This window comes from Primulina eburnea, chromosome 14 (assembly GCF_022965805.1).
Source record: "Primulina eburnea isolate SZY01 chromosome 14, ASM2296580v1, whole genome shotgun sequence".
Taxonomy (NCBI): Eukaryota; Viridiplantae; Streptophyta; class Magnoliopsida; order Lamiales; family Gesneriaceae; genus Primulina; species Primulina eburnea.
The window spans coordinates 26383752-26408471 of NC_133114.1; the positions used below are offsets into that span (position 1 = coordinate 26383752).

Below are 24720 nucleotides of genomic sequence, written 5' to 3' on the forward strand. Positions count from 1 at the left end.
GCATCAAGTTAATCAAGCAAAGTTTCGAAAATCGATTGAAACCGTGAAGAACATTGCTATAAATTTTCTAGAAAACAAGAAATTATCTTGGCTTCGGATTGAAATCATGTCGAAAACTAACCTACCGAGGAGAGATTTTCTCTATCGTGAGGATTTCTAAAGTATGGTTTCTTCGTGAGGTTTTTCCTACCAATTTATTTAATAATAGAGTTTGGCATTTGTCCTGGAGTTTACAATAAATTTGTAATTTATTGGATCATCTTGATTTACCCTTTTGAATGTTTGGCATACTTGATTCTTGGTTAAATTATGATATATGATTGCAAAAGAATGACTGGATGTAATTAAGACAACGGTCGACTGGATATCGTGGCTTATGCCCGAAAAGTGAGTCCAATGAACAACGATTCCAAATTCTGGTATATGACTCATCTAAACAACATGACTTATGTCTGGAAATATGAGTTCAATTTGGCTCGTAAATGATCGATTGCATGGATCCAATATGACTACGTGAAGAGACACAATGTTGGTGGGAGCCACCTCCGTAGCCTATAATATATTCATTTCAGAGTCCTTAACAGTCATTGCATTTCACTCTACAGAAAATTTTCATAACGATACATTATTATTGATAAATGTCGTTCATATTGAATTACTGCACTAGTGTTATCTTTTGATTTGTTAACTACATATAATCTCAATCTATTCTCTCGCCAAGTCCACAAAGAGTTGATCTCTATTTTCTTTATGTTTATTGTAAATTTTAGCTACATGATTCCACGAATCCAAATAGGATGGAAATTGAGAAACAAATGAAAATGTTAATTTAGCAAGCTCATGACTCTTCCGTTGAATTCATATTTTTGATATCTTTTATAAATTGAAGGATTGTATATACTTCCACTATCGCAAGTTGAATATAATAATTTTATTGCAAGCGAGGGCCTAAAAAAACATTTTATAATGAAAGAACAATTTATTCAAACGATTCTATTCATCACCTCTAGACCATATTCCGTGTTTATTTTGATCCTAACATAACTATATATATAAATAACATGTGTCAAAAAAGAATATATGCATTTGAGACAGAAAGAGTACAATGTTTTAAGATAGTTAGAATGATAAATAATCATAATATTTATGATATAATACTGATAAATTTTCATGTTATATTGTAATCGTAATTTGGATATGTATTTATAAATTAATAATTTATATATGTTTATCGATAATAGAAAATGCAGTCCTTTTTAAGTTATATTTTTAAAAATACAAAATCTATAAGATCAAGTTGAAAAAATTATAACCGATGATAACGAAACAATTAGATCTTTATACTTGTAACAACTCAAATGCTACCAACATAACAATTGTGCTACTTATTTTTTGTGACCCACATTATTATATGAAAATTGGAGTAAAATTCTAAAAAAAATGGAGTTAAATAATCTAATTCTGAAAAAACAATATTTTAAGAGGCATTTGGGTTATTATTTGGAATTGATGGTGAAAAAGAAAAGCCGTTTGAAGATCCGTTAAGGACTTTCTTAGTTTCGAGAAGTAGACAAAGTCGGGCTTTGACAAAATCTTTCCTATCGTAATTTGGATACTGTGACCAAGTTTCATTTTAATTATTTTTGTGTTTAAATAAATAAATAAATACATGATTTTCTTTATAATATTTTAGTTACGCCCATCAACGTGGATTAATGACTTTTTTTTTAATCTTCTTTTGGGAATATATTGGTAAATTTCTGTTTTACAGGACATTTTTGTTAACTGTAAGTCCATTTAATAAGTAATAAATAGTAATTCATTTTTTTCCTATTTACAATGGTATTTTTGTGTATCATTATTTATTTAAATGAATACGCAGTTATCAGAGAACTTCTCTTATACTTAACCAAATTTATGCTAGTAAAAAGTGGGTGAAAATGTTTAAAAAGTAAAGTTTAAATTTTAACTTCACATTTTAATAATTAATAAAAAAATCATTTTCCTGGAACAATGAATAGATGAATACACCAAAAGACAAAAAAGTTTTAAGGCTCTTGTATTTCATTTCTTTCACCTTTTTGTTTTGAGTGAGTCTCATGTGAGATCGTCTCACGGATCATAATTTGTGAGACGGGTCAATCCTACCCATATTCACAATAGAAAGTAATACACTTAACATAAAAAATTATACTTTTTCATAGATGACCCAAATAAAAGATCCATCTCACAAATGCGACCCGTGAAACCGTCTCACACAAGTTTTTGCTTTTTCGTTTTGCTTTCATTTGGATAGATTTGAAATATATGAGCGATTATATATTTTTAACAATAAAACAATAAATAAAATATTAAATTAATATCTTAGTTATTTAAACAATAACATTATAAAATAAAATGAATTTCAAATATATCCGTTATTGGATGAAATTTAAATCAATCATAAATAACATAATTATTATTTAAATATGGAAGATGTGGATTCCAAGTTTATGATCTTTTTTCTCTAAACTACAAAAATACATTTGAATATATTTGAAATCTATGAATTTGAAATTCATCAATTCAAACGCAATCTTTGATAATTTAAAGGATCTCGTATTTAATAAATAGAATAGACTAACCAGAGAATATGTATAATTAGGTAAGAGGATTTGAGAATATTTAGAGACTCCAGACAGTTAAATTTTTTGCAAAATCAGGGAAAAAAATTGGTTATTTAGGAACTGTTATGTTTCTTTAAACTGTGAGAAAAACAAGAACACTCTCGTAAACTCAACATATGATTCCCAAATATTACTGCCTTTCGACTGCAACATCATTCAAAACTCATCAGATTGCAATGAAACAACCTGGAGAGCATATCCAAGCAACGATAATACCGAGTAGAGCTCCAGCAAAGACCTGGGACGGAGTGTGGCCGAGTAGTTCCTTAAGCTTTCTTTGGCTTATTGGATGCCCTTGGAATAGATCTTCAACTATCAGATTGAGGACCTACAGAGATTAAACAATTATGAGTAAAGTATGGTCAACTTATGAATAAAGAACACTATCAAGAAATGAGGATATTTCAAGATACTCCTCTGCACTGTATTTTGATTTGCAGCTCCTCTATACATCAATAAATCATTCATTTGCAAAAGCAAGTTAAGGTAAAATACAGGAAAAACCAAGTGGGTGAGGGTGGCGCCAGTTCAGGTTGAATTCACTTTGACAAAAATAATTATATACTAATTCTTCCTTCACCTTGCAGTTCTACATAAAGAACCTACTCGTTAAGAATGCAAAGGTTTGGTAGCTTCGTTCAGCATTAGAAATTCTCATGCTCGAGTACCACTCATAGATGATAGACATCAACACAAGACAAAATCCTTGCTATGCCCAAAACATATGTGGGAACAAGTGAGACTTCAATGCTTGTCTTACCAATGAGTTCTGGGCCAATGTTATGCTTAGGTAAGTTCAGTAGGATGTGCCATACATTTAAGTTGTATTGAAATATGGCATTATTTATATCTTGTTTCACACGTGATCCATTTGCACGCTACATGACCTAGTTGAGGCCTGTAAGAGGAATACATGAGCTGTTATGCTGGTCTGAGTCTATCAACCCATTTAGGTCGAAACATAAAAAAAATGTGACAGCAATCAAGTTTCTAGCAGGACCACAACAGCAGCACATATTCTTAAAACAAGCACCTAAAACAAGATATAACTTATAAGACATGCAGAGCTAGCTTGTCCATAATTCAAACAATGCCAAGTTCAAATATCTTGTAAGGATTGGTACTAACAGATGTACGGCCTCAAGTTAACGCCTTCGCGTCAAAACCTTTCGATGCCAAGCTTTTTCAATAGCAGGAGTATTTTTAACTTGCAGTTCACTCATCAATGAGCTCTAAACACAAATTCCCAAAAGCGCTTATGACACATGCCATAAATCGAGAAGAATGTTAAAAAAAACAATCACAATCATTCAGAATTTGATACATATTGCTTACTCCAAATAATACCCAATAACACAACAATTAACAATTAAGGAGCAGATCATGGAAGACAAACGAAATTAATAGCAATTACCTCAGCTTGCATCCCGGCATGCCGTCTAACACCTATGGCATCATACATAACAATCAAACTGAATCCTAAACAAACAGGAAACAACGAATCCGCCACCCCATGGCAAATGGCCACAGAAGTTGTTAATGCAGTACACAGAGCAGAATGTGAAGAAGGCATTCCACCAGAGGCAAACATAATCCTAAAATCCCACTTCCTCTCCACACAAAAATTCAGGAAAACCTTCATAGATTGCGCAGCAGCACAGGCGCATAAACCCGAAACGAACGTAGGGTTCGCCGCTAATTTAGCCACAAAAGGACTTATTTTAACTTTCGCCGTCGCCGTCACACTCATGAGCGCCGTACCAAACGCCCCATTTTGTAAAGACTCAGTCTCCTGTACACTTAAATCCTTAAAAACATAGGCACATTTCGACTTCGATGATTCAACCACAAAGGTCCCAACTTTCTGAAAAAATGGAATTAAATACGAAAAGGGTTTGATGGTTGGGATGTAATTGCCCCATACTGAGTTAGGATTCTGAGGTATAGAGGAATTTGCGGTGATTGAAAATTTCTTGAATCTGAAGACAGATAACGAGGAACGACTAACCGATCTAGCACAAGAAAAATTCAAGAAACTCAAAGCTTTGAGTGGAGAGTGCAGCATCACTAGGGAGCACATGAGGACAGAATCACAAAGCTGTCAGAATTGAGTTCAGTTTCAGTCTGCATCGAAGCAGGGCAAGAACGCAACAAAGCTTGCACACTTTCGAGAATTCGTAAACGTATGTGAAGAACAGAGGAGGACACTAAACTAGGTACCACTGCTTCTGTTTGTGGGCAAGATTTTCCCTTGCTTTCTTCATTTTTTTGCTAACTATAGATTTGCAATTGCTCATGATAGAGATGCCACTCGTGAGGCATAGTCCATCATTGGTCCAAGGAATATTACTATCCATACCATTGATAAAATATTGATAAGAGGCGAGGGGTCTATATATTTGCTGAGTTTTTTTTTTTTTTTTTTATTCTCAAAGAGTCGATACCATGATTCGATGAGAGTGTTCGGAGAAAAATTACTTTCAACTTAAATTTTAATAAAATGAAAATAATATTTTTTTTTTAAGTTTTGGTATACATATAGTTGACAATATATTTATATAATTATTATTATATTGGATATTTTGTATCAAAATTTATCAAAATTTATTTATCGTTTTATAATATAAATACTTGAAAACTCATATAAGATTAATAAAAAAACAAGTGAAAAAATGTGTATAAATTCACACAAACATGTAAAAAAATTCTGGAAATGTAAATTATAAAAAATACAAACATTTTTTAAAAAAAATGATTGAAGTAAAATATGATTGGAATTTTATGAGTTTCATTGGAAAAGTTTAAAACAGATATAAATAAAATGTAACCTTTTACAAAATCTAAAAAAATATTTATAGAAATTAAAAGCAATTGTAGAATATGATAAATTTTTTAACCATACAAATGTCAAATTATAACTTTAAATCATGAAAAAATGCTTTTAGCTTATGGTTAAAAACTATAAAGTTGAGTAGAAGTTGAGATTCACAAATACATCAGAAAAATGCCATGTGGTAGAATCTAAGAGGTGCTTCCTAGAAGCTCCTCCAAACACTCACAAAAGTCAGCTTTCCTAAGCAGCAAGTCATAAGTTCAAATTCTACTTGGTTTATTTTGTGGAACATCTCCCATTTTATTTGTTTTTTTTTATTTTCCTTTTTTCAAAAATAAAATTTCCTATATCATTAATTAATTTCTTTTTAAAAAATAATAATATTCATCATTATATCTTCTATATTTATTTGAATGTAATGATTTTGAAATAGTATTAAAAAAAAATATTAATATATTTATATATGTAATTAAGTAATAATATATTTGTGGAAAGGGGGTTATAGCTACGGGTATACATCTGTACATAAGGATTATCTGTGCACAAAACATTTACAAGGGAGAATCTAAATTCATAACTGATACATACAAAGCGTTTTAACCTCGAACTGTGGTAAGTGAAATAAAGTGTCTGATCAGCAAATTCAACTTCTATAGCATAGTAATAATAATGAATATATATTTATCTTTACTCTGTCGACTCACCTTAACATTCAATAAACAAGTTCAGCTTCAGACCATTTTTTGACTTGTGAATTTGAAGAGAAAATCTATGCTCTGTATCTCGCTTTGCTAGATGAAATTTACTTCCCACAAAGTAATTTCTTCAGATTGTTTATAGAAAGTGAGTGGTCTTGTGTAATCCAAAGAACAACAGATCAATTACGTGACCGTAAATAAAAATGAATGATATTGTCTTCACCATGTGTTAAGAAATTAGATGAGTTTTTACAATACAATGTGGAGTGTGAATAACAGATTGTGTTGTAAGCAACATTATTGGAGACAACAAACAGATTGTGGTGTAAGCAACATTATTGGAAACAAAACAAAATAGAGCAAATTCTTATTCTATAAGCGAATGAATACCATGGACTTCATGTTTTGTATGAAGGAAATTTGTTCCCGAATGAAGATGCAATGATCCATATAAAAAACCTCGGATAATCCAAATATGAATTCTCCAAAGAAACCCTACATATTTAAAGAACACAGGGATCAGCCGAGTGAAAACAAGATGGATTTCTTTTTTCAAATTTTGGCAAGAAAAATATGCTCATACAACTTAAATTCCTTAAATAATCCAGAGAACGAATCAGAATAACATACTGTTACTGTCAAGGGCACACTCATAAGTATTACATGGCGGTAGTAAAAAAAAACTCTTTAACTTGATTCATAATAAAGATATATGGGACAACCTTAATTTCTGCATCAGTATCCAATACTTTCTTCCGACTGCCACAAAAACTTTTACTTATCCAGCAGCTCACAAACTGAGTTTCATAACATAGCAATATGCTACACTCAACTTTTACATCAAACTCATATCTAACATAAAGCATCTGTGAACATAGCCAAGCTAACTTTGAAAATGATAGGAACCCCAACGCTACTCTGGTTACCAAGAGCATGATGAAGTGTTGTCTTTATACAATTTAAGAAAATCAGCTAGCAATTCTTCGTCAAATGCAATCATACAAACAAACAGTATGTGAGGATAATATTTATCATGCAGGAAAATATACAAATAGCCACAGAGAGAGAGGGAGGAGAGAGATATTAGAACAAAAAGAACCCTCGAAGGAACTAACCTGCAGCAACTCACTCCGGACTCAAACGAACCTCCAAATATCGAAGGTAGCATTTGTCACTTTTATGTGTTGTAACATAACTTCCACTTCTTTTTAATCAGCTTGAACCATAATTAGTAATAAAATGACCTTATGTTGCATTAGCATTCTCACTAGAATCAAAACAGGTAGATCTAGGAAGTTCTGTTTCCCTTACTACTCTACTGCATACAACTTTGAATGACTGTGAATTATTTGGTCTTCTCAGTAAACTTAATGGCATTCTCAATATCTGCCTTCTGTTCCTTCTTCCTCTAACTAAAATATTGAAGGTCTTATCATTGTCAGCTTTCTGCTGCTGTCTCTGCACAGGATGATTGTCGTGTCTGCAGGCATTTTTATTGGAACCATTACTGCTGTTTAAGGGACTAACTGAACAATGAATATTGTCTGCATTCTCAGATCTGATTCCGTCCATATTTTTCAAGTTTCTCAGTGCTTCTGATGCTGGAAGAACTAATTGTTTCTTAAACTCATTCTCTGGGTCAAGATCCACAGGTAAATCAGGTGCCAAATTTAGGTTTTCGGAGTTGATAGATAGCGTCTTTGTCTCCATTATGTGTTCAGAAATTGATTCCACCACCGTTGGTGAGGAAGGAAATTCTATCGGATGGCAGCCAGGCCAAACTGTGATAGGAATAAACTCTGAACCATTGGAGCATATATTCCGTTGCCAAGGAATATGACTTGGATGAAATGAGCTACTAGTTACTGGAAAAGTGCTGTGTGGTATAGCTTGGGGTTGAGTATATGGAGGGTACACAAACGGTAATGGGTGAATCACGTTAGGTGTTGGTGGGGGAGATGGATATGGGTGGTGAGGAGAGCACATTGAATTAGGTAAAATAGTAACAGGACCTGGATGAAGGGTCATATTCATCCGCCAGGGCCCAACAGGTGGAACGGCTCCTGGACCAGAGGGGAGAGAAATATTCAAAGGCAAAGGCGTAACACGTGCAGCACTTATTGATGGATTGAATGGTGCTGCTGCTGCAGACAGCTTCCTGTTGGAAACTTCTCTGGAGTCATTCAGACCTGTCACTGGACGTTTTACATTCAGTTCTTCAAACCCTGGCAAATTAAATTTTGTGTCATCATTATGTCCTATGGTGTTTAATGAAGCTGCAGTACAAGTACCGATTTCTGGAGAATGTACAGAATCTGGTATGCTATCTGCCAATGAACATTGTTCATCCATTTGATTACACTCATTCCCACTGGATTGAACGGGTGCAATACTCTCGGTCCCAGGCACAAGGTTTTCATAATTCTTAGTATCATCTGCTTGAAATACCTCTTCTTTGTTTGAAGCCTTGGTATCATCTTTTGATTTCTCTGTGTAATCAACTACTCTATTCACAATTTTCTCTTCCTGATTTTCTCCATTTAATTCCAGCAACTCATGTTTTTCTTCTGTTTCATATTGTTGCTCACCATATTCTATAACTTGCTTATTGCATTGCATGTCACTCTGGGGAAGTTTTGCCTGCAACATAGGTATGGAACCTGGTGGTGCCAGGGCTACTTCCTTGTATGATGGGGACTCACCCAAACTAATTATTGAACTTCTCTTTGCCACTGTTCCAGTCTCTTTTGGTAGAAAAGTTGACGACCCTTCATCAGATGGAGAGAATAATGTCTTACCTTCATTATCAACAGACTCCACATCAGCATCCATGAGGTATGAAGACACAGACTTCACTCTGTATGCCACAGTTTTAATGATTTTCCTACCGAACTTATTTCCAGGTGATGAATTCTTCGGTACATAATATTCCGCAAAACTTTCTGGAGAAGTCCCCTGTTTCTTTAACACATAATATTTACTGGTTCGATGGTTACGCTTAAGTCTACCATTATCCACTTCAGCAACTAAATCTTTCTTCTGATGAGCAAACATCTTTACTGTGTGCTGACGTCGCTGCCTTGTTCGTCTTCCAAGCAGACCAGCTGATCTGGGTCGTTGAACTGGCTGCCATCCATCTTCCGCTTCCGCATGAGCTTCAGGTGGGATATCATTTGAAATCACTGGCATTTTCTCTACAGGTTTCTCAGGCAAAGGCTGTTCAAGCTGAGTGGGATTTTCCTCCGAATGTACCTGAATATTTTCTTCAGACCGAATTGGCAGAGGGGAAGACAAATTGTCCAAGTTGGGCTCCACATCAAAGTTAGCGACTTGTTTGTCTTCATCTGACTCCTCCTTACGGACATCTTTTGGGAGCAGGAGCACATCAAAATCTGAGTCAAGCTTTTGTTGCAGGGATATTTCCTTTGCCTAGAAATGAAACACAATTGTAAAATAGGTGTGCTTCTGAAAAATGAATATTTGTCGATCCAGTGAAAGTGCACATCATTTTTCAGAGACGGAACTCTATATGGTATGATAACAAGCTTTAGAAAAACCCATGAATGTCATAGAGACAGGATAACTTTCAAGTTCTACAATGGCACTCACAGAGAGTATATAGCTACTTAGCTTAACTTTGTAACAATCTACATATGTCCAGCATAGTTGTATCTATTTTTTTTATCAATGTGTTTTAATTTACCGATAAAGAAGCAAAATATTAACCTTTGCAACATAATTTCTTCTCTTTACTCCCACAGCATCCTTCCCTTTTGCATCATGATTTGGATTAATGTAGTCGAGCAAATCTGATACACTGAAAGAGAAATCATCAATAAGAACGAAATAACATCAATCTCCCAAATGTAATCTTTCTCTGAAGAAGAAGGCAATATGCAATTTGTAAAAGGTAGGTTTATTTAAGGAAAAATTTGCCACTATGAGACCACCAGAAAACATAAAGCATAGTGCAGTTATTTCCAATCAGCAGAAAGATATTAGTCTTTCTCACATTCTCTGCTAGGGTTATCAGGCTTTAAAGTCATTTAAACTCTAACTGCACATTGATTTTAATGTGCATCCCTTATCAGCAAGGGGTTCGAAAGTTCAAAAAGAAACCTCACTTCCAGGGACCAAAATGCAGGTAGCATGTCATTAAAATTAGAACCGAAGCCACAACTCAAGATTCTGAGTCACTCAAAAGGAAATAAAGCTAAAGGGGTGGGTACGATGGGAAAGATCACATCCCACATTGATAAAGCAATGATTCTCATCAAATTGATATGGATCCTGAGAATAAGACACATTCCAGCAACGGAGTCCACCAGTCAACTTATCTATTGATAATGTTAGTTAAAGGGTAAAAAGGTTTCCCTCCATGTTCAGGGAGGTAAATGCATTGATTTTAAAAACCACCCAGAAAATGTTGATTTACCTTAGATGGCCCTTGCTGGCTATAGAAGCATCTGGCTTCCGTGTCCCATTTCGAGCAGCTTCCTGCTGCTCAAATGCCTTGGATTCAAAATACTCAAGCCATGCAGCCGCATCCTGCAAGAAAAAACAATGAGGCCCACAAATATTGTAACAACCTTGAAGGGATCGATGCACAGAGAATGTTTCCTCCACAGCCTCCAAAATAATTGCTAAAACTCAGTGATATGTGACAGTCAAGGTCGTACAAAGAAAAGTATGGTGATCAGCACCAGTAATTGCATCATTCAAACACCAATAAAAAGTTTACACATCCTCTGCTGCTAACAAGCATGAAAAACCTAGAACACAAAAACTTGTGATCAGTCATACAATTCTGGACTCAAAAAAATCAAAGTACCTGAGTTCGAAGATCATCTGATCCTAGCTTTGCCCGAAGTATCCGCAAGGTTGTTTGTTCATGCTGAACACTCAAAGGATATGCTTCCATCAAGGAGAGGGCAATTGCGATGGCATGGTAACTAGCAGCGGTCTGGAAAACACTAAATGAATTAGCATATCGTTTTTAAACCATGCTAACACAAGTCCACATAACAACTGGAACAAGAATAATTTATCATGAAGAGACAAAAGACCAATGAATTCTAAGTTGAGAAAATAGAAAATTCAAACCCAGGCATCATTTCCAAAAGAATCCACAAAAGAAAACAACACTTGTAAGCACGTCTTTCATTTTCTCTGTATGTTGGAAGGAAGAATGAAAAAACAAACGCTTATGATCCTAATCACATACACATAAAACACTACAAAGCATATTGCTTTGGAACGAGATAAGGAGGTAAACAGTGACGCTTTCAGTAGTAAGCCACAAAATTACAGCTCGTGTCTCTATAAATGAAATGAGAAAAATATCAGCAAAATTTGCAAGGACCTGAATATGATCCGGTCCAAGAAGCCTTTGGTTGCATTTAAGAGCTTTATGAAGGTATCTCAGAGCAATACGCACATTACCAAGTCCTTCCTCCATCATAGCAACATTTATGTATGTTGCAGCAGTATTTGGGTGTGATGGTCCACATGTAAGATGCAACAAATACAATGCTCGCTTAACATATCTATTCAATGAAAAAGGAAACACATAAGTATAACTGCTAAATACATTCAGAGAAAGCTTTGTTTCCAAAAGGGAAAAGCTTGAAAACAATAACATACACACACACACGTGCACGTACATATCTAAATGGTTAGTATCGTTCTTCTATGGTTAGTGTCGTTCTTCTACGGCAATTAAATGGAGATTTAAGGGATGTAACTCTGGTTACATAAACAGATCAAACATTTTAGGCATGTTCCTTTTCCCAGCCTAATTACCTTTTTGCTCAATCATGCTTCCGGACCAGTGGAATATTAGTCTCTTGGTGAATTCAAACAATCCTCACAATTTATTTTCGTCAGGAATAATTTTACCATCTCACATGCATAAATGAGCTCCATTCTTACTTGCCAACATGTATCCAAGCACTCATTTTCCCAGGGTCTAACTTGCCTTAAAGGCCAATTTTTATTCAAATGATGCACATTTTTCCAATGTTCAGCCATATCAATCAGCACCTGAGCCGAGATAAATGTGGAGGCTGAGCCTACAAGAAACGTCTTAAACTTGAAGTTTATGTTTACAATAATTTAGGCACATGTTCTTCACTCCAAGTTCCTACTATTTATCTTCATACGGCAGACTGGATCACAGGACTTCTAAGTTGTTAAATTTAATTCACACAAAAAGAGTAATTGTTTTGATAAGCCGACAAAAGTGTACATGGGTTATTTTCGTATCAATGCAAATGGCTACATACTCCACTTATGCAATACAGAAATGACGGAAACTTTTGTTTCTTCAAGATAAACAAACAGAATATTTCTGTGTAGCCTGGACATGCATCATTTACATGCAAGATTTAAATTTTAAAATATAAAAACATTTTTTGAAAATGAACTTCACCATTACAAAATCACACTTGACAAATTTAAAGGGTACAGTGACTATGAATCAAACGCATACTTGAGAGCGAGTTCTGTGTGTTGGAGTCTATAATAGAAGACAGCAAGATCCCCATAACTTTTCATAGTATCTGGATGATCAAGCCCTAGTTCTCGTTCGTTGATATCCAAGGCTTTTTGCTGATAAATTGTTGCCTGTGTACGATCAACAAAATAAAGTGGATTGCAGATATTCTAAACAGTGAGACACTAGAGAATATATTCAATCTAGTAGGTGATTTACAGATGCTACTGGGCCTTAGGATAACAACAGGCTGATAGTGTTTTTTCTTAGATGCCACTGCAATAAAATAAAGCAGACTGGACATGTACCTGGTTGAAGTCTCCAGTGTGATATAAAACAACGGCAAGAAGGCTGTAAGCACCAGCTGTCATTCGATGATAGGGTCCACATACTGCAACCAACTTTACAAGGGCCTGCGATTATGTTGCATTCATTCGGTTAATTATTAACCTCGAGATTAGACAAAAGAAATGTGTTTATAATAGCCATTTCCACTAAATTTTGTTTTAGTTGTAATTTGAAACCATGAAAATATCAACTCATGAACCAAACAAAATTCTACCACAGATTGTTTACTAACCTTGTCATCACCCGTAAAGCAGTCGGAAAGAGAAACCTAACTAAAGTTGATATAAAAAACACAAGGAATTATTGTGAACGTGATCTATAATCCACCTTTGTTCCATAGGCGACAGCTTCTTCAAGTTTTCCTTTATCAAGAGCTGTTTTAGAAGATTCCAAGAGCTGGCGTCCATCAGCAGAAGAGCATGCTGCTTGCTGTAAGAAACCAATGACAATTTTATTGCATCTATAACACACCAAGAATATATAAGGTGCCTCATCATACGAATTAAAAGGTCTGAATAACCTTATGCACTGGTACTAGACTAACAATGTCTTCCACTCGGAAAGGCCATGCAGATTCCATATTGTAGTCTCTTGATACCAGTTCAATACCCACCTAGAAACATAGGATATAAAATCTTTAAAGCACTATATACTTAATCTCCAGCCGATATGAAATGGAATAAAAAACAGGTCCATATCTTTGTTTTTCTTGCCAGACAGCGTGAAAAGGTGTAAAGATTTTCTTTCTCACATGTTGAATGATTGAGAGAGAGAGTAGAAGTCAAATTGCTAGCCACTATCTCAGGCAATACGCAACAATCATGCTAGGAAGGATTTATTTTGCAGTCGATTACACATTTGTTTTTGAACAAATGAACTGCATTTGGGATTCTATAATGGAGAACATCCAACAGTTCTTTCACGAATATGTATAATTATCTATCCCTAAAATATATTTAGGCAAGTCAAAGCATCATGTGGAAAAGAAAGTGACATCTTCAGGATCAACATCAGAAACTAGGATCAACATCAGAAACTAAAAGCGACGATCTTGCCAATCTCCGGCTACTTAAATTCAGCATACCTTATGGCACAAACCACGAAGAATTGCAAATTTTCTCACATCATTATAGTTTGAGCTGATTAGATCCCATCCATATCTCTTCTTAAGAAAAACTTGCAGCCATCCCCATACAAGGGAATGTACATGCTGACCTGGTTGTCCACTTTCAGGAGATCCAAACATCAAATTTAAAGCTGCTGCGATGCTTGCTGCAATGTTTTCAGTTTTGTGGACAGCAGCTATTACTGCCTGCATAATATGCTTGAAAGCCCGTACTATCATCTCATGAATGCAAAGAGACTGCACGTGTGATAACTTCTCTGAAAGCTTAACCTGTTAAAATACAATATGCATTCTAAGTCAAATGTGTGGTTTTATTCCCCACCACACTGCATGTAAAATCAGAAATAATTTTTAGAATTCGGACATCACAAAATATTAGAAAGGAATTAATAATGCCGTCTTTATAAACAAGAAAACATAAAATAATGAAATCCTATGCAATGACTCTTGAACTCAATATCTCAACGAAGATTATCTGATTTCAATTATGTGCATTTGAGGTTGACAAATTTGAGCTGCATGGATTCAAATTCAATCATCCTAATCCTCGGGTACATTTCATGGTTAGAACTGATAGAAATCGAAGAATATATCGTAAAACTATATTTGATATTAGGTCAGATTGTATCTTTATATTATATGCTATGATATGATATGATGCGATCTAGGTTTAAAAAATATTTTCTTCCATATTACCCAATATATATTATCAACCATATGAAGAAGTAATGGTTATAATCTAAACTAAGAGAGATTAATAAAACTTTTAACCTACAGGCGATGTTTCTTGGATGTAGGTCACTAGGTCCTCATGACCGGTCAAATAAATCCTACGCTGCAATATGTGTGCTCTTCACTATATTCCTACCTGTTTAAAATTCAACGAGAAAAAATTTGAGAACTTAAAATCCACCAATAAAATCTAGTATATTAATAGTTCACCAATTGGGCACTTGAGATTCCCATTAAAATTTCATACTTGATATCCATTGATTTTCAAATCCTCTTACTTAAAATTTATTTATTTATTTTTTTAATCCAAATCCATGCATCCAAATGTAGCTTTAGATTGCATTTGGATTAGATGATTGATTTGGAGGACTGGATTGTAAATTACTTCAAATATGGAGAATTTGAAATAAATTGGAAATATATAAACAATCGAATGATATCATAGAAAAAGATTAAAACCCATGGATTTAAGAATCCCCCAAACTACTAGAGATTCCATCTATCTCATGGATTTGAAATTCTCAGATTTCAGTTAATTCTTGAACCCCTAATTGATTTATACATGAAAGGCAATGATTTCTCTTTTGGTATATAAAAACAATAACTCAAATCTATATTTATTTATATACCTATAAAAATATGAGTTCTATTTGTGAGCTTACTATTATGACCTCTTGTTTTACATTTTGACATAGTTGATAGGGTTATTTTAGTCATTGTCCATATTAAGGTTAATAGGATTTAATTCATTTTAGTAGTTATCATTCAATTGTATTTATGTTCGTAGAAATTGATGTCTTGTGCATTTATTTTTTAGTTCATGTGTTTATTTTTGTATTTTTTACCACTTGTTTTATCATTCTTCTTCATTTTTTTAATTGGTTTCTTCATGCTTTTCTTTTTCTTCTTTGTGACATTCGTTTTTGTTATTTTCACACCTTTTTTTCCTCTTTGTGGCATTTTTTTTTCGAAAGAGGTTTTGCATTCTATTATGATGACTGTGGTATTTTGTTTCATTTTTGTTTTTCATTTCATTTGTTCACATGCATAATTTGTTTTACCTTTGATATTTCGTGAGAGCTTGCAATTGATAACACAAATAATTGAAGTACTTTTATTGTGCTTGACATTCTTGATCCATTTTTATGTGATGCCTCCTTATTAGTTAGTTCATTTTTTTATTATTTGAGAAGAAAGGTAGAATATATATTTATATTAACTCAGTTTTGAGTTTTGTCCCAAAGATGATGTTAAATATGTAGAAATTCGCTATATTATAGTCGATAATGTTCAAGTCATTCTCGTTTTTTACCATATCCTATTTTATTATATTACAATCGTGTGAATGAAAATCCTTCATGATAACAAGTGATTCGGGTATTTTTGTCATGAGGCTTGATAGTAACAAGTGATTCGGGTTTTTTGTCATGAGGCTTGATAGTTATAGCAGTTGATTTACCGATTTGGCATATGATCTTTTTTATCAATCGTTAATGAAATTTTGGCTAAATTTGAGATTATTTTGAAAATAATTTTAGAAATATTTTTCTCCTTAAAATGGATGTTAGAGGAAACGATTTCTATGTTTGGTTTACAGCCATTGCCGAAAGCTATAAGATGTAAATTTCTGTTTCATGAAGCAGTTTTGCATGTAGAAATTTTTTAATGAAATTTAGTTAAAAGTATCCACAGGAAAATATGTATTCTGATACAAAATTAGTTATCTAAATATGTAATTCTAAAAACCAAACATAGAAAGTATACAAAATCCATAAAAGATTAAAAGTTAGCAAATACACAATTGAATTAAATTGATAATAATTTTAGTGGTTTTATTTTAAAAATAGTACGCTAATTTTAGTTAATTAAGAGAATTTTTTTTATTATCGCTTATAATTTTGTGTGCTTCATTTAAGTACACTGTGGTTTGGGCCATAATAAAATTCATTACTCTATTAATTTATTTTTATTTTTTTCTTTTATGAATGATATTTGGATGAAAAAATCTTTTCTGGTTTGACAAAATTGTTGTTACGTCATAATCACGTTGATTTAAAAGTTTGTCACATGAACAAGTGAACATATATGTTTATGGTCAAGATGCTATTTTATCTATTGTGTTTTGATCTGTTTAGATTGACAAATACTCTTAAACATAACGTTATTCAAACGATTTTAGACAGTATCTAAATTTCATAATTACGTTTCGATCGTTTATCAACCACGAGTAACACACGTACACTTTCCTAGTTTCTAAAATGACAAACATGTAGTATGGACAGAGGAGTTAATAACACCATGAGTAACTTACAACTTGTCCAAGCGATCGCATCCGAAGACCTCTAGTATGCATGAAATCAGTTAGTGTCCGGCCATCCACTGGTGATAGTTCCAATGAACCAAAATCTGCAACCTGTCTTTCGTAATTTAGAAGGACCAGAGATGCTATTTTTCAGTAAGATATATAATTCCATATTAAAGGGAAAAAACAAAGTACCAGCTTTGGCAGGGCAACATCATTATAATACTTTTGGGATAACTCAGCTAATTCTAGCACCGACTACCAACAATAAGAAAAGTAAGTAAACTGATTCAAAAAATAAATGCCATAAAACATTTAGTTAAAAACCACTAAGTATTACATGATACCTTAGTGTGAAGTCCAGTCTCTGACTCTTTTAATCGAAAAAAGGCAGCATCAGACAACAACGTTTTTAGCATAAGTTCACTTTCAGGTGTTTCAGTATCAAACTGAGATTCTGTCACAATTTTCACCTTCTTCTCAGCTTCATCCTTCACTTCATCTGCAGTTGACTTGAAATTTTCAGATTTTGGTACTGCAGTACTTTTATCTGAAATCTTCTTTTTGCTTTTAAGGGATTTAAGAGGTGTTCCTAGTCCCTCAACCTTCAACTCATTTTTGGCCTTATCATGAGACGTCTTCTTCTCTTTTTCTGTTTTTTTCTGATCTTGTATATGCTGTACCCAGCAGGCTCCAAGTTCCCATCTCACAAAAGCATCTACACGAGTTTCCTCTTCCCGAAGCTTTGAAAGACTGTCCTCCAATATTCTCTCAACAAAAGCTTGGGAAGAACAGAGATCATCACCCTTTAACAAAGGTGAATTCTGGATTAACTTATTTTGTTTTGGAACGTCATTTTCATGAAGAAGCAGCCTCAAACTGCAAATATACAAGATTAAAGTAACAAAATCATTTCTAAGTGAATATTAGAGACCGAGAGATAGCATACATTGTAAACTAGTAGTGTGAAATAAACCCAGAAAAAATGTAAGCTGATCATAAAAGCTTATCCAGTTCAATTAGGAACACTTAATATGGACTGCAGAGTGGAAGTGGCGTAACATTGCCTAAAGAGGAAATAGCAAATGAAACTCATTTTAGAAATTATGTGCTGATTAGCATAATTATGGGAGTATTTAGTAAATAAACCTGTTAATGTTGAGGGCATTAGCGCCACCATCTGGCTGATCAAGAAACTCCAGGCTTTGTGAATTAGGATTTGCATTTACACCGTCAATCCCTTGCACTTTCACGCTCACAATATAACCGCAAAACTTTATGTTCACAACCCCTAGGGTAGAAATATCCTGCAGTCAACATACAAAAACTTCTTGATTATAAGATTTGACAAACGACAAGCAAGAAACATGTTGAATAAACATTCCTTAGAATCTTACATGAGCAGCAGTATTTTCATCAGCTGTGATTCCCTTAAGCAGGTTTCTTTCACCCAATTTTTTGGTTTCCATCCCAATAGCTGCTTGTCCATCAATCTTAGTATCAACTTTGCAGCTAGCATTAGAAGCATCTTTGGTTACAGCAATGCACAAATCCCCAACTTTCTCAGTATGGATAATTTGACTGTCCAAAGCAGAATGAATTAATTCTCGAGTTTTCATGACATGTTTCACAGCTGCAATGGCTTTAAAAATAGCAACATCTACAAATAAACTGTGAAGAAGAAAGGCTTTTCTATCTCGTATCTGCCTCTCCTCAGCTGTTTGGCATGGCAGCGACGCGATAGACAAAAATCCATTTCTATAAGGCAACAGGTCACATTTTCCACCTCTGCCTAGACCACCTCCATTTCCTCCCCAGTTTTCATCCTCTGAAGGCAGAGGAGGAAATGAAGATGGTGATTGAGCAGCAGCAGGAGGGACAAGCCATGTGTTGGATCTGAAGCCAAAAGGTAGGTTCCCATACTGCAGTAAAGAAAAGGTAAAGTTGCGAATAATGTAAAACTTGATGCAAAAAGAAAGATGTGGCAAAAAGGCTGTTGATTCAGAGAATCCAAGGTACTGATGCTTTTACCTTATTTCTTTCTGAAAATGCTTTCATGAGTACACTGTAAGCCTGAAATGGAGATAAGAATGCTTATCAGGTCTCAAAAATTGCTTCAGGCACCAAAAGAAGTGCATCACAGTTAGTAAAAATGTTAAGCCATCTTCAGAAATGCACTCTAATGAGAGAATACTAGATAGTGAGGGCAACTATTGCACAAGTTCCAGGAATCTCGCCACAGTAATGCACCATAATCTGTTACGAAATGCTGCCACAGCCCAGTTTATAAAAAATATTAAAAAATATCAAGCTTAGAACAGGGGATAACAAGGATGATTAAAGGGATTAGCACGCTGACAGTAATCCACTTGATGGAAGTTTAAAATTAATAACATAAGCAAAGAACCAATAACTGCAAATATCAATGCAGAACATTTTTAGGATAACAGCAATCAAATGCAAGGCTAACATAAAAAAAATAACCAAGAAAGTATGGGACTGACATTATCAAAGGCTCTGCTGAGTTGTCTCAACAGGTCAAGCAAACTGTGACAAAGAATTTGCTGCTTTCCAGTGCTACAAAAACCTTTTCTGGAAGCTTCTACAAGAATCAATTTCCCGTTGCACAACTTCACCTGAAAAAAAAAAAAAAGACAAAGCAGAATATTCTGTTATCGTTATGCCTCCATTTAAGTAAAAGCTTCAGCCTTCAGGGACTTACTTCAAGAGTGAAAAGATGATCAGCCCCTAAAACTCCACCAGTTTTCTTCATGCCCAACCTTATAACTGACACAGTCGTGAATCACATATCCATAAGTGTACATTCCCACTAAGGCTAGATATAATTCAAGAAAAGTAAAAAAAACAACTTGTTTTTCCCTAGCAACTTCCAAGGTCCGACACTAACTCATTCGGAAAATTTTTGGATAAATGCCAACACTTGATTAATTGCACACTCGACACATCTTCTGTCGTCCCCTTGAAGATTGAAAGTTTCGTTCAAAGATAATTAAAGTTATATTTAAATTGCAAGAAAAATGTATATTTAGAACAAGTAAATGTTATCAATAGATCATCGATGTACTTCAGTAATTTACATACACATAAAACAGAGAGGGCCTTCTTCCAACAAAAAAAGAAAGGTGGGCCCAGAGTGAGTTAAATTATTAAATACTGAAGTTGACCTCAAGGAGAAAGCTAACGACATGAGAAACTAACTTTCTGTGTGTGTGTATATGTGTGTGTGTACTATACTAACTGAAGTCAGGTTTAGGCCGATGGCGACGTCGAAAGAATCGATCTTTTTCAGTTCATTCCAATCCATGATCCACTCCCATGCAAGATAGAATCGATTAAGAAGTGATAGAAGAAGGAAAAAGTTTACATTGAAGTGGAGGCGTGAGATGAGAGAGAGAAAAAAACTCGTAGAAGTTCCCCAGGTTGGGTGAAATGTTATTCATCTCCGCTTCTCCGTCAACCAACGCCGAAGATGCGTACTTCGCCTCCGCCTCCGCCTCCGCCAGTGACGACGGAGGCGAAGAACTGTCTTTTTTACTGTTTGAGCTTTGTGATTTACTCGATTTCCTCGAGGGCTTGGCATCCTGCACACCTCGCACATTCTTTCCAGTGTCACCGGCCGTGAATGTGGAGGCCGAGGAGGAATGATCCTTGTTCCCCGACGGCCCAAACGAAGTCGTGCTGGAGACGATGTCCAGCAGCCTTCTAACGTGCGCCGTGGCGCTCTCTTCATCGTAGTCCTCTGGGATAATGAGAAATCCAAAGAGTTAGGGATAAAATAGGAATTTCATTTTTTGGGTCCTACGTGTCGTAGTTTTTTATTTTAACCTTCGACTAGCGTGAGAGTGCCGGGTTTCAGTGCGGACACGTCCACGGTGTCTTTCAGTTGTGGCCCCTTGACCTGTAATTTAATGGGCCAGCCAGGAATATATATATATATATATATATATATATATATATATAAGTAATAAATTAGTTTCGTATGAAATAAACATAAGATTGATTAACATTAATAAATCTAATTTACTGTGTCGGATAAAGAACCTTATGGGTGTGTTTGGTTGAGTGGATTAAATAAGGATAGATTAATAGTCAAATATGTATCGTTAAAACTTTAAGATGTTTTAATAATCATTTTGACCCGATTCAATATCCAATTTTATTAATCAAATACTTATCCATAAAATTGGATCTTAAACCGGGTCAAAATGATTATTAAAACAACTTAAAATTTTAACGATAAATATTTGACTATTAATCTATCCTTATTTAATCCACTCAACCAAACACACCCTATGTGTTAAAAGAAACGTTTCTTTAGTATTACACCCTTTTATTAATGAATTCAATGCATCATTAAATAAGTACTTGTTCGAATGAATAAATTGTTATAAAACAACTCATTGCTCGAACATTTTTTTGTCTCATGAGTTAATTTTGTGAAACATATCTTCTATTTATCACTCATGAAAAAAATATTATTTTTTATATCAAAACTACTACTTTTTATTGTACATATAAATATGGTTGATCAGTCTCACGAATAAAGATATTTGAGATCGTCTCACAAGATACTTAATCAATATTTAATCGTGTATTTAAGCACAACTCCTTTAAGAATACATAAGGAAACAGTTCATTACATTTAAGTCTTTTAAACTCGAGACATTGTCCTAAATTTATGATCTCGATTATATTAACTACCAGAAGGAGAACAATTTACCTCATGACATAGGGAGAAGTTGGTGATATGGCACGTTAATGTGTTAACTAACAACAGTTGACGAACATCTATAATTTTGTCAGTTGATATTCCCTGTTCGACAAGAACACGAGAAAAAAAAAAAAGAAGCTAAAAACTCATCACTTATGTATAAATGTCGTAAAAATCACATTGCCCAGATGGCTAGATGTCCTTTCTTGTAAATGAAATAAGTAAATTACAGATAAATCCAAAATTTAACATGCTGCACCAGTTCTAGTAAACTGGGTAGTGGTGAGAATTAGTGCACATAATACCAAATATATATATATTCATGTTATCGGTAACACTCATATATTGGATTTGATGAAATATATTTAAATTCTACATCAAATAAGTAAATGTCGACTCATGATGGACAAAAGGAGAATAGCACGATTGGTGAACAGCATATAACCAAAACTATATATACTATTTTTTTTTTAATAAACTAGGATGCAAAACTTAATATTTTAATATACCAACGGAGTCTAGATGATAAGTGAAATTTTTTTATGTTCATGCAATCTCTCTTATCTTCCAAAGTACGTACGTAGAATATTTTCAAAAAAATGAAAATAAAAAAAGAGAGAGTTCCAAGGTACGTATTTACATATTGTTTTGTGTGAATTAATCTTTTTTTAAAAAAAATTGGTGTAGCTAGCTAGGGTAACAAACCTTCAAAAGAAGACGAGATTCGTCTGGGAGGTTAACTTTGATATCCAACACAACTGGAAGAACTGCATATTAAAGCAATATATATCTAAATAAATAATATTTTCCAACGAAATAAAACAAGCTAATAAAAAAAAGTTTACCCTTCTCGTCTTTCTTCTTCTTGTCACCCTTGGGCTTGCCCCGAGCGTTCTTTGGTGCCATTCTGAAACTTGAGCTAGCTCCTTAATTAACTAACCTTAAACTTCGAAAGTGTATTGAGTACTGCACTGAATTCAATTTCAAAATACTTGAAAAATCGACAAAACTGAACAAAATTCCACGCATTTTTCCAGAAAAAAGAAAGATGAGCTTAGTCTATTCCCATTAATGTTGTTTTGAGAATATTACAGATAAGCTTTTCTGAGGCAGAAATATAGTATTTAACATTAACCCAACTATATGTTTTAACAACTTTTTACACAAGAACAACAATTAAAGAATGAAGAAAAATAATTGCGAAATACATATTTACGTACGCAGATGTAATATATATTATAATATACATATGAAACAGTTGTGCTTACTGCAAGGTAATAATTAAGAGTTGAACCAATTTATAGCAGATTTCAATTCAAGATTGCGACAAAGAGTAATCCCGGATAGGATTGATGCAGAGGTTACTTAAAATCGGTATTCATTTATATTTATATCCAGGAAAGCAATCATGAAGAAACGATATCTGCAGTACGCGGGCGAGGTTGTACCTTGGTCAATAGATGGTTGTACGCCGGTGGAGATAGGCTCAGTATTTGGATGATGTGCAGATATCGCAGTGCACCATTAAAAGAGAGCTTGAGAGACAGAGGGAGGGAGAATATTGGAGGAGGCAAAATGAAAGAGATAGGGGGGTGGGGTGGGTAGGGGTGAGGGTGTGATAAGGGAGGAAGGGTTGAGATTTAATGGTCAGAATTGTATGGGAGCTTCCGTCCAATAGGCATACTCGATGTTTATCATTTTAATATGAGAACTTTTAATTGGGTTTAGATTTATTATCGCCGCTTGGATCGATGGATATGATTTTCAACTAAGTATTTGAGTGGTAAATTTCAAATAAGATTTATTTTTGGTGTATTTAAAAACATATGATTATAATTGAAATTGTGTAACTTGACATAGATTAGATTTCGAATTCACTTGAATTTTGTAGATTTAAACGATAAATTTGAAATTCATCTTCCAAGTTCATCAATTCAATATATCCAACCTTGTGTTTTTTTAGAGGTTACTTGATGAAAATTTGACTGATCAAATTGATTAATGGATAAATTATATTTTTGATTATACAATTTGTATGTTCTATTTTTTGTCACTATTTTTTTTCGATTTACATTTTAATTAGTCCACTTATTTGCATTATTTCGATTATATTCATTTTCATTGGAGTGGTAACGTGTTGAAAAATAATTGTGTTATAAAAAATTATTGGTGTGACACCTGATGTGTATACTACATACGGGCAAAAACTTATGTGAGACAGATCTCTTATTTGGTTCATCCATGAAAAATTATTATTTTTATGCTACGAGTATTACTTTTTATTATGAATATGAGTAGGGTTTATCCGTCTCACAGATTAAGATCCGTGAGACGGTCTCAAATGAGACTCACTCCTACATACGTATGGTGCCACGTCAGCAATAATGAAAAATAACTAAGATTGAAAAAATACAAACTATTGAACTAAAACCGTAAATTGATCGATAACATGAATACAAATGAAAAACATGAATGTTATATGAAAAAATGATTATAATATGATGTAATTTATGAAAAGGATGAGAAATTACCATCATATTATAATTAATTTTTTCATATAACATTCATATTTTTCATTAGTATTCATGTTATCGATCAATTTAATTTCTCGAACTATATTTTTTATTGCATGTTTAATAATTTTGATTAAAAAAGGGGTCCCGATATAGAGCAGAAATCAATGCACCGATAAAAAAAATGGTTTTGGATATGTGCTTGATTATATGTATATGTGTATATGCAGTATGGTGATGCCCCCATTAGAGCTCGGGTCGTGGATAACCCGAGATA

The 24720-nt window shown here is 34.0% G+C and overlaps 2 protein-coding genes and 1 long non-coding RNA gene across 7 annotated transcripts; 1 reads left to right on the forward strand and 2 right to left on the reverse strand.

Moving 5' to 3' along the window:
• Positions 1-2669: 2669 nt before the first annotated feature.
• Positions 2670-5033, reverse strand: LOC140812560 (uncharacterized). Its single transcript, XM_073170855.1, has 2 exons — positions 4081-5033; positions 2670-2994 (listed from the first exon to the last, which is right to left on the reverse strand). The coding sequence occupies exons 1-2, from the start codon at positions 4744-4746 to the stop codon at positions 2833-2835; spliced, it is 828 nt and encodes a 275-aa protein (XP_073026956.1). The 5' UTR covers positions 4747-5033; the 3' UTR covers positions 2670-2832.
• A 990-nt stretch (positions 5034-6023) lies between these two features.
• On the forward strand, positions 6024-6644 carry LOC140811465 (uncharacterized). The gene is made up of 2 exons (XR_012113464.1): positions 6024-6517; positions 6556-6644. It is a non-coding gene; the product is annotated as an uncharacterized lncRNA (long non-coding RNA).
• A 673-nt stretch (positions 6645-7317) lies between these two features.
• Positions 7318-23532, reverse strand: LOC140811463 (protein REDUCED CHLOROPLAST COVERAGE 1-like). Of its 5 annotated transcripts, XM_073169360.1 has the most exons (25): positions 23379-23532; positions 22776-22901; positions 22636-22697; positions 21940-22032; positions 21045-21117; positions 20584-20958; positions 19921-19985; positions 19703-19834; positions 19230-19271; positions 18596-19120; positions 18348-18505; positions 17546-18077; positions 17394-17456; positions 17208-17309; positions 14123-14434; positions 13559-13651; positions 13366-13467; positions 12999-13103; positions 12688-12821; positions 11560-11743; positions 11029-11160; positions 10633-10745; positions 9924-10014; positions 8315-9626; positions 7318-8257 (listed from the first exon to the last, which is right to left on the reverse strand). In XM_073169360.1, the coding sequence occupies exons 2-25, from the start codon at positions 22834-22836 to the stop codon at positions 7443-7445; spliced, it is 5676 nt and encodes a 1891-aa protein (XP_073025461.1). In that variant the 5' UTR covers positions 22837-22901; positions 23379-23532; the 3' UTR covers positions 7318-7442. The 5 variants fall into 5 exon arrangements, with proteins under 5 accessions (XP_073025461.1, XP_073025458.1, XP_073025459.1 ...); XM_073169357.1 differs by having other exon boundaries at positions 7318-9626; positions 23379-23531; XM_073169358.1 differs by having other exon boundaries at positions 7318-9626; positions 22776-22896; positions 23379-23527.
• Between the last annotated feature and the right edge of the window lie 1188 nt (positions 23533-24720).

What these genes read in the sequence shown, in the direction of transcription:
- LOC140811463 (XM_073169357.1), bottom strand. Translation starts at nt 22,836, where the DNA reads ATGGCACCAAAGAACGCTCGGGGCAAGCCCAAGGGTGACAAGAAGAAG. An exon ending in AATCTCGTCTTCTTTTGAAG is followed by an intron (nt 22,033 to 22,635) that starts GTTTGTTACCCT and finishes CTTGTCGAACAG; the next exon opens with GGAATATCAACTGACAAAAT. An exon ending in CATTTTCAGAAAGAAATAAG is followed by an intron (nt 19,121 to 19,229) that starts GTAAAAGCATCA and finishes TCTTTACTGCAG; the next exon opens with TATGGGAACCTACCTTTTGG.
- LOC140812560 (XM_073170855.1), bottom strand. Translation starts at nt 4,746, where the DNA reads ATGTGCTCCCTAGTGATGCTGCACTCTCCACTCAAAGCTTTGAGTTTC. An exon ending in ATGCCGGGATGCAAGCTGAG is followed by an intron (nt 2,995 to 4,080) that starts GTAATTGCTATT and finishes TAATCTCTGTAG; the next exon opens with GTCCTCAATCTGATAGTTGA.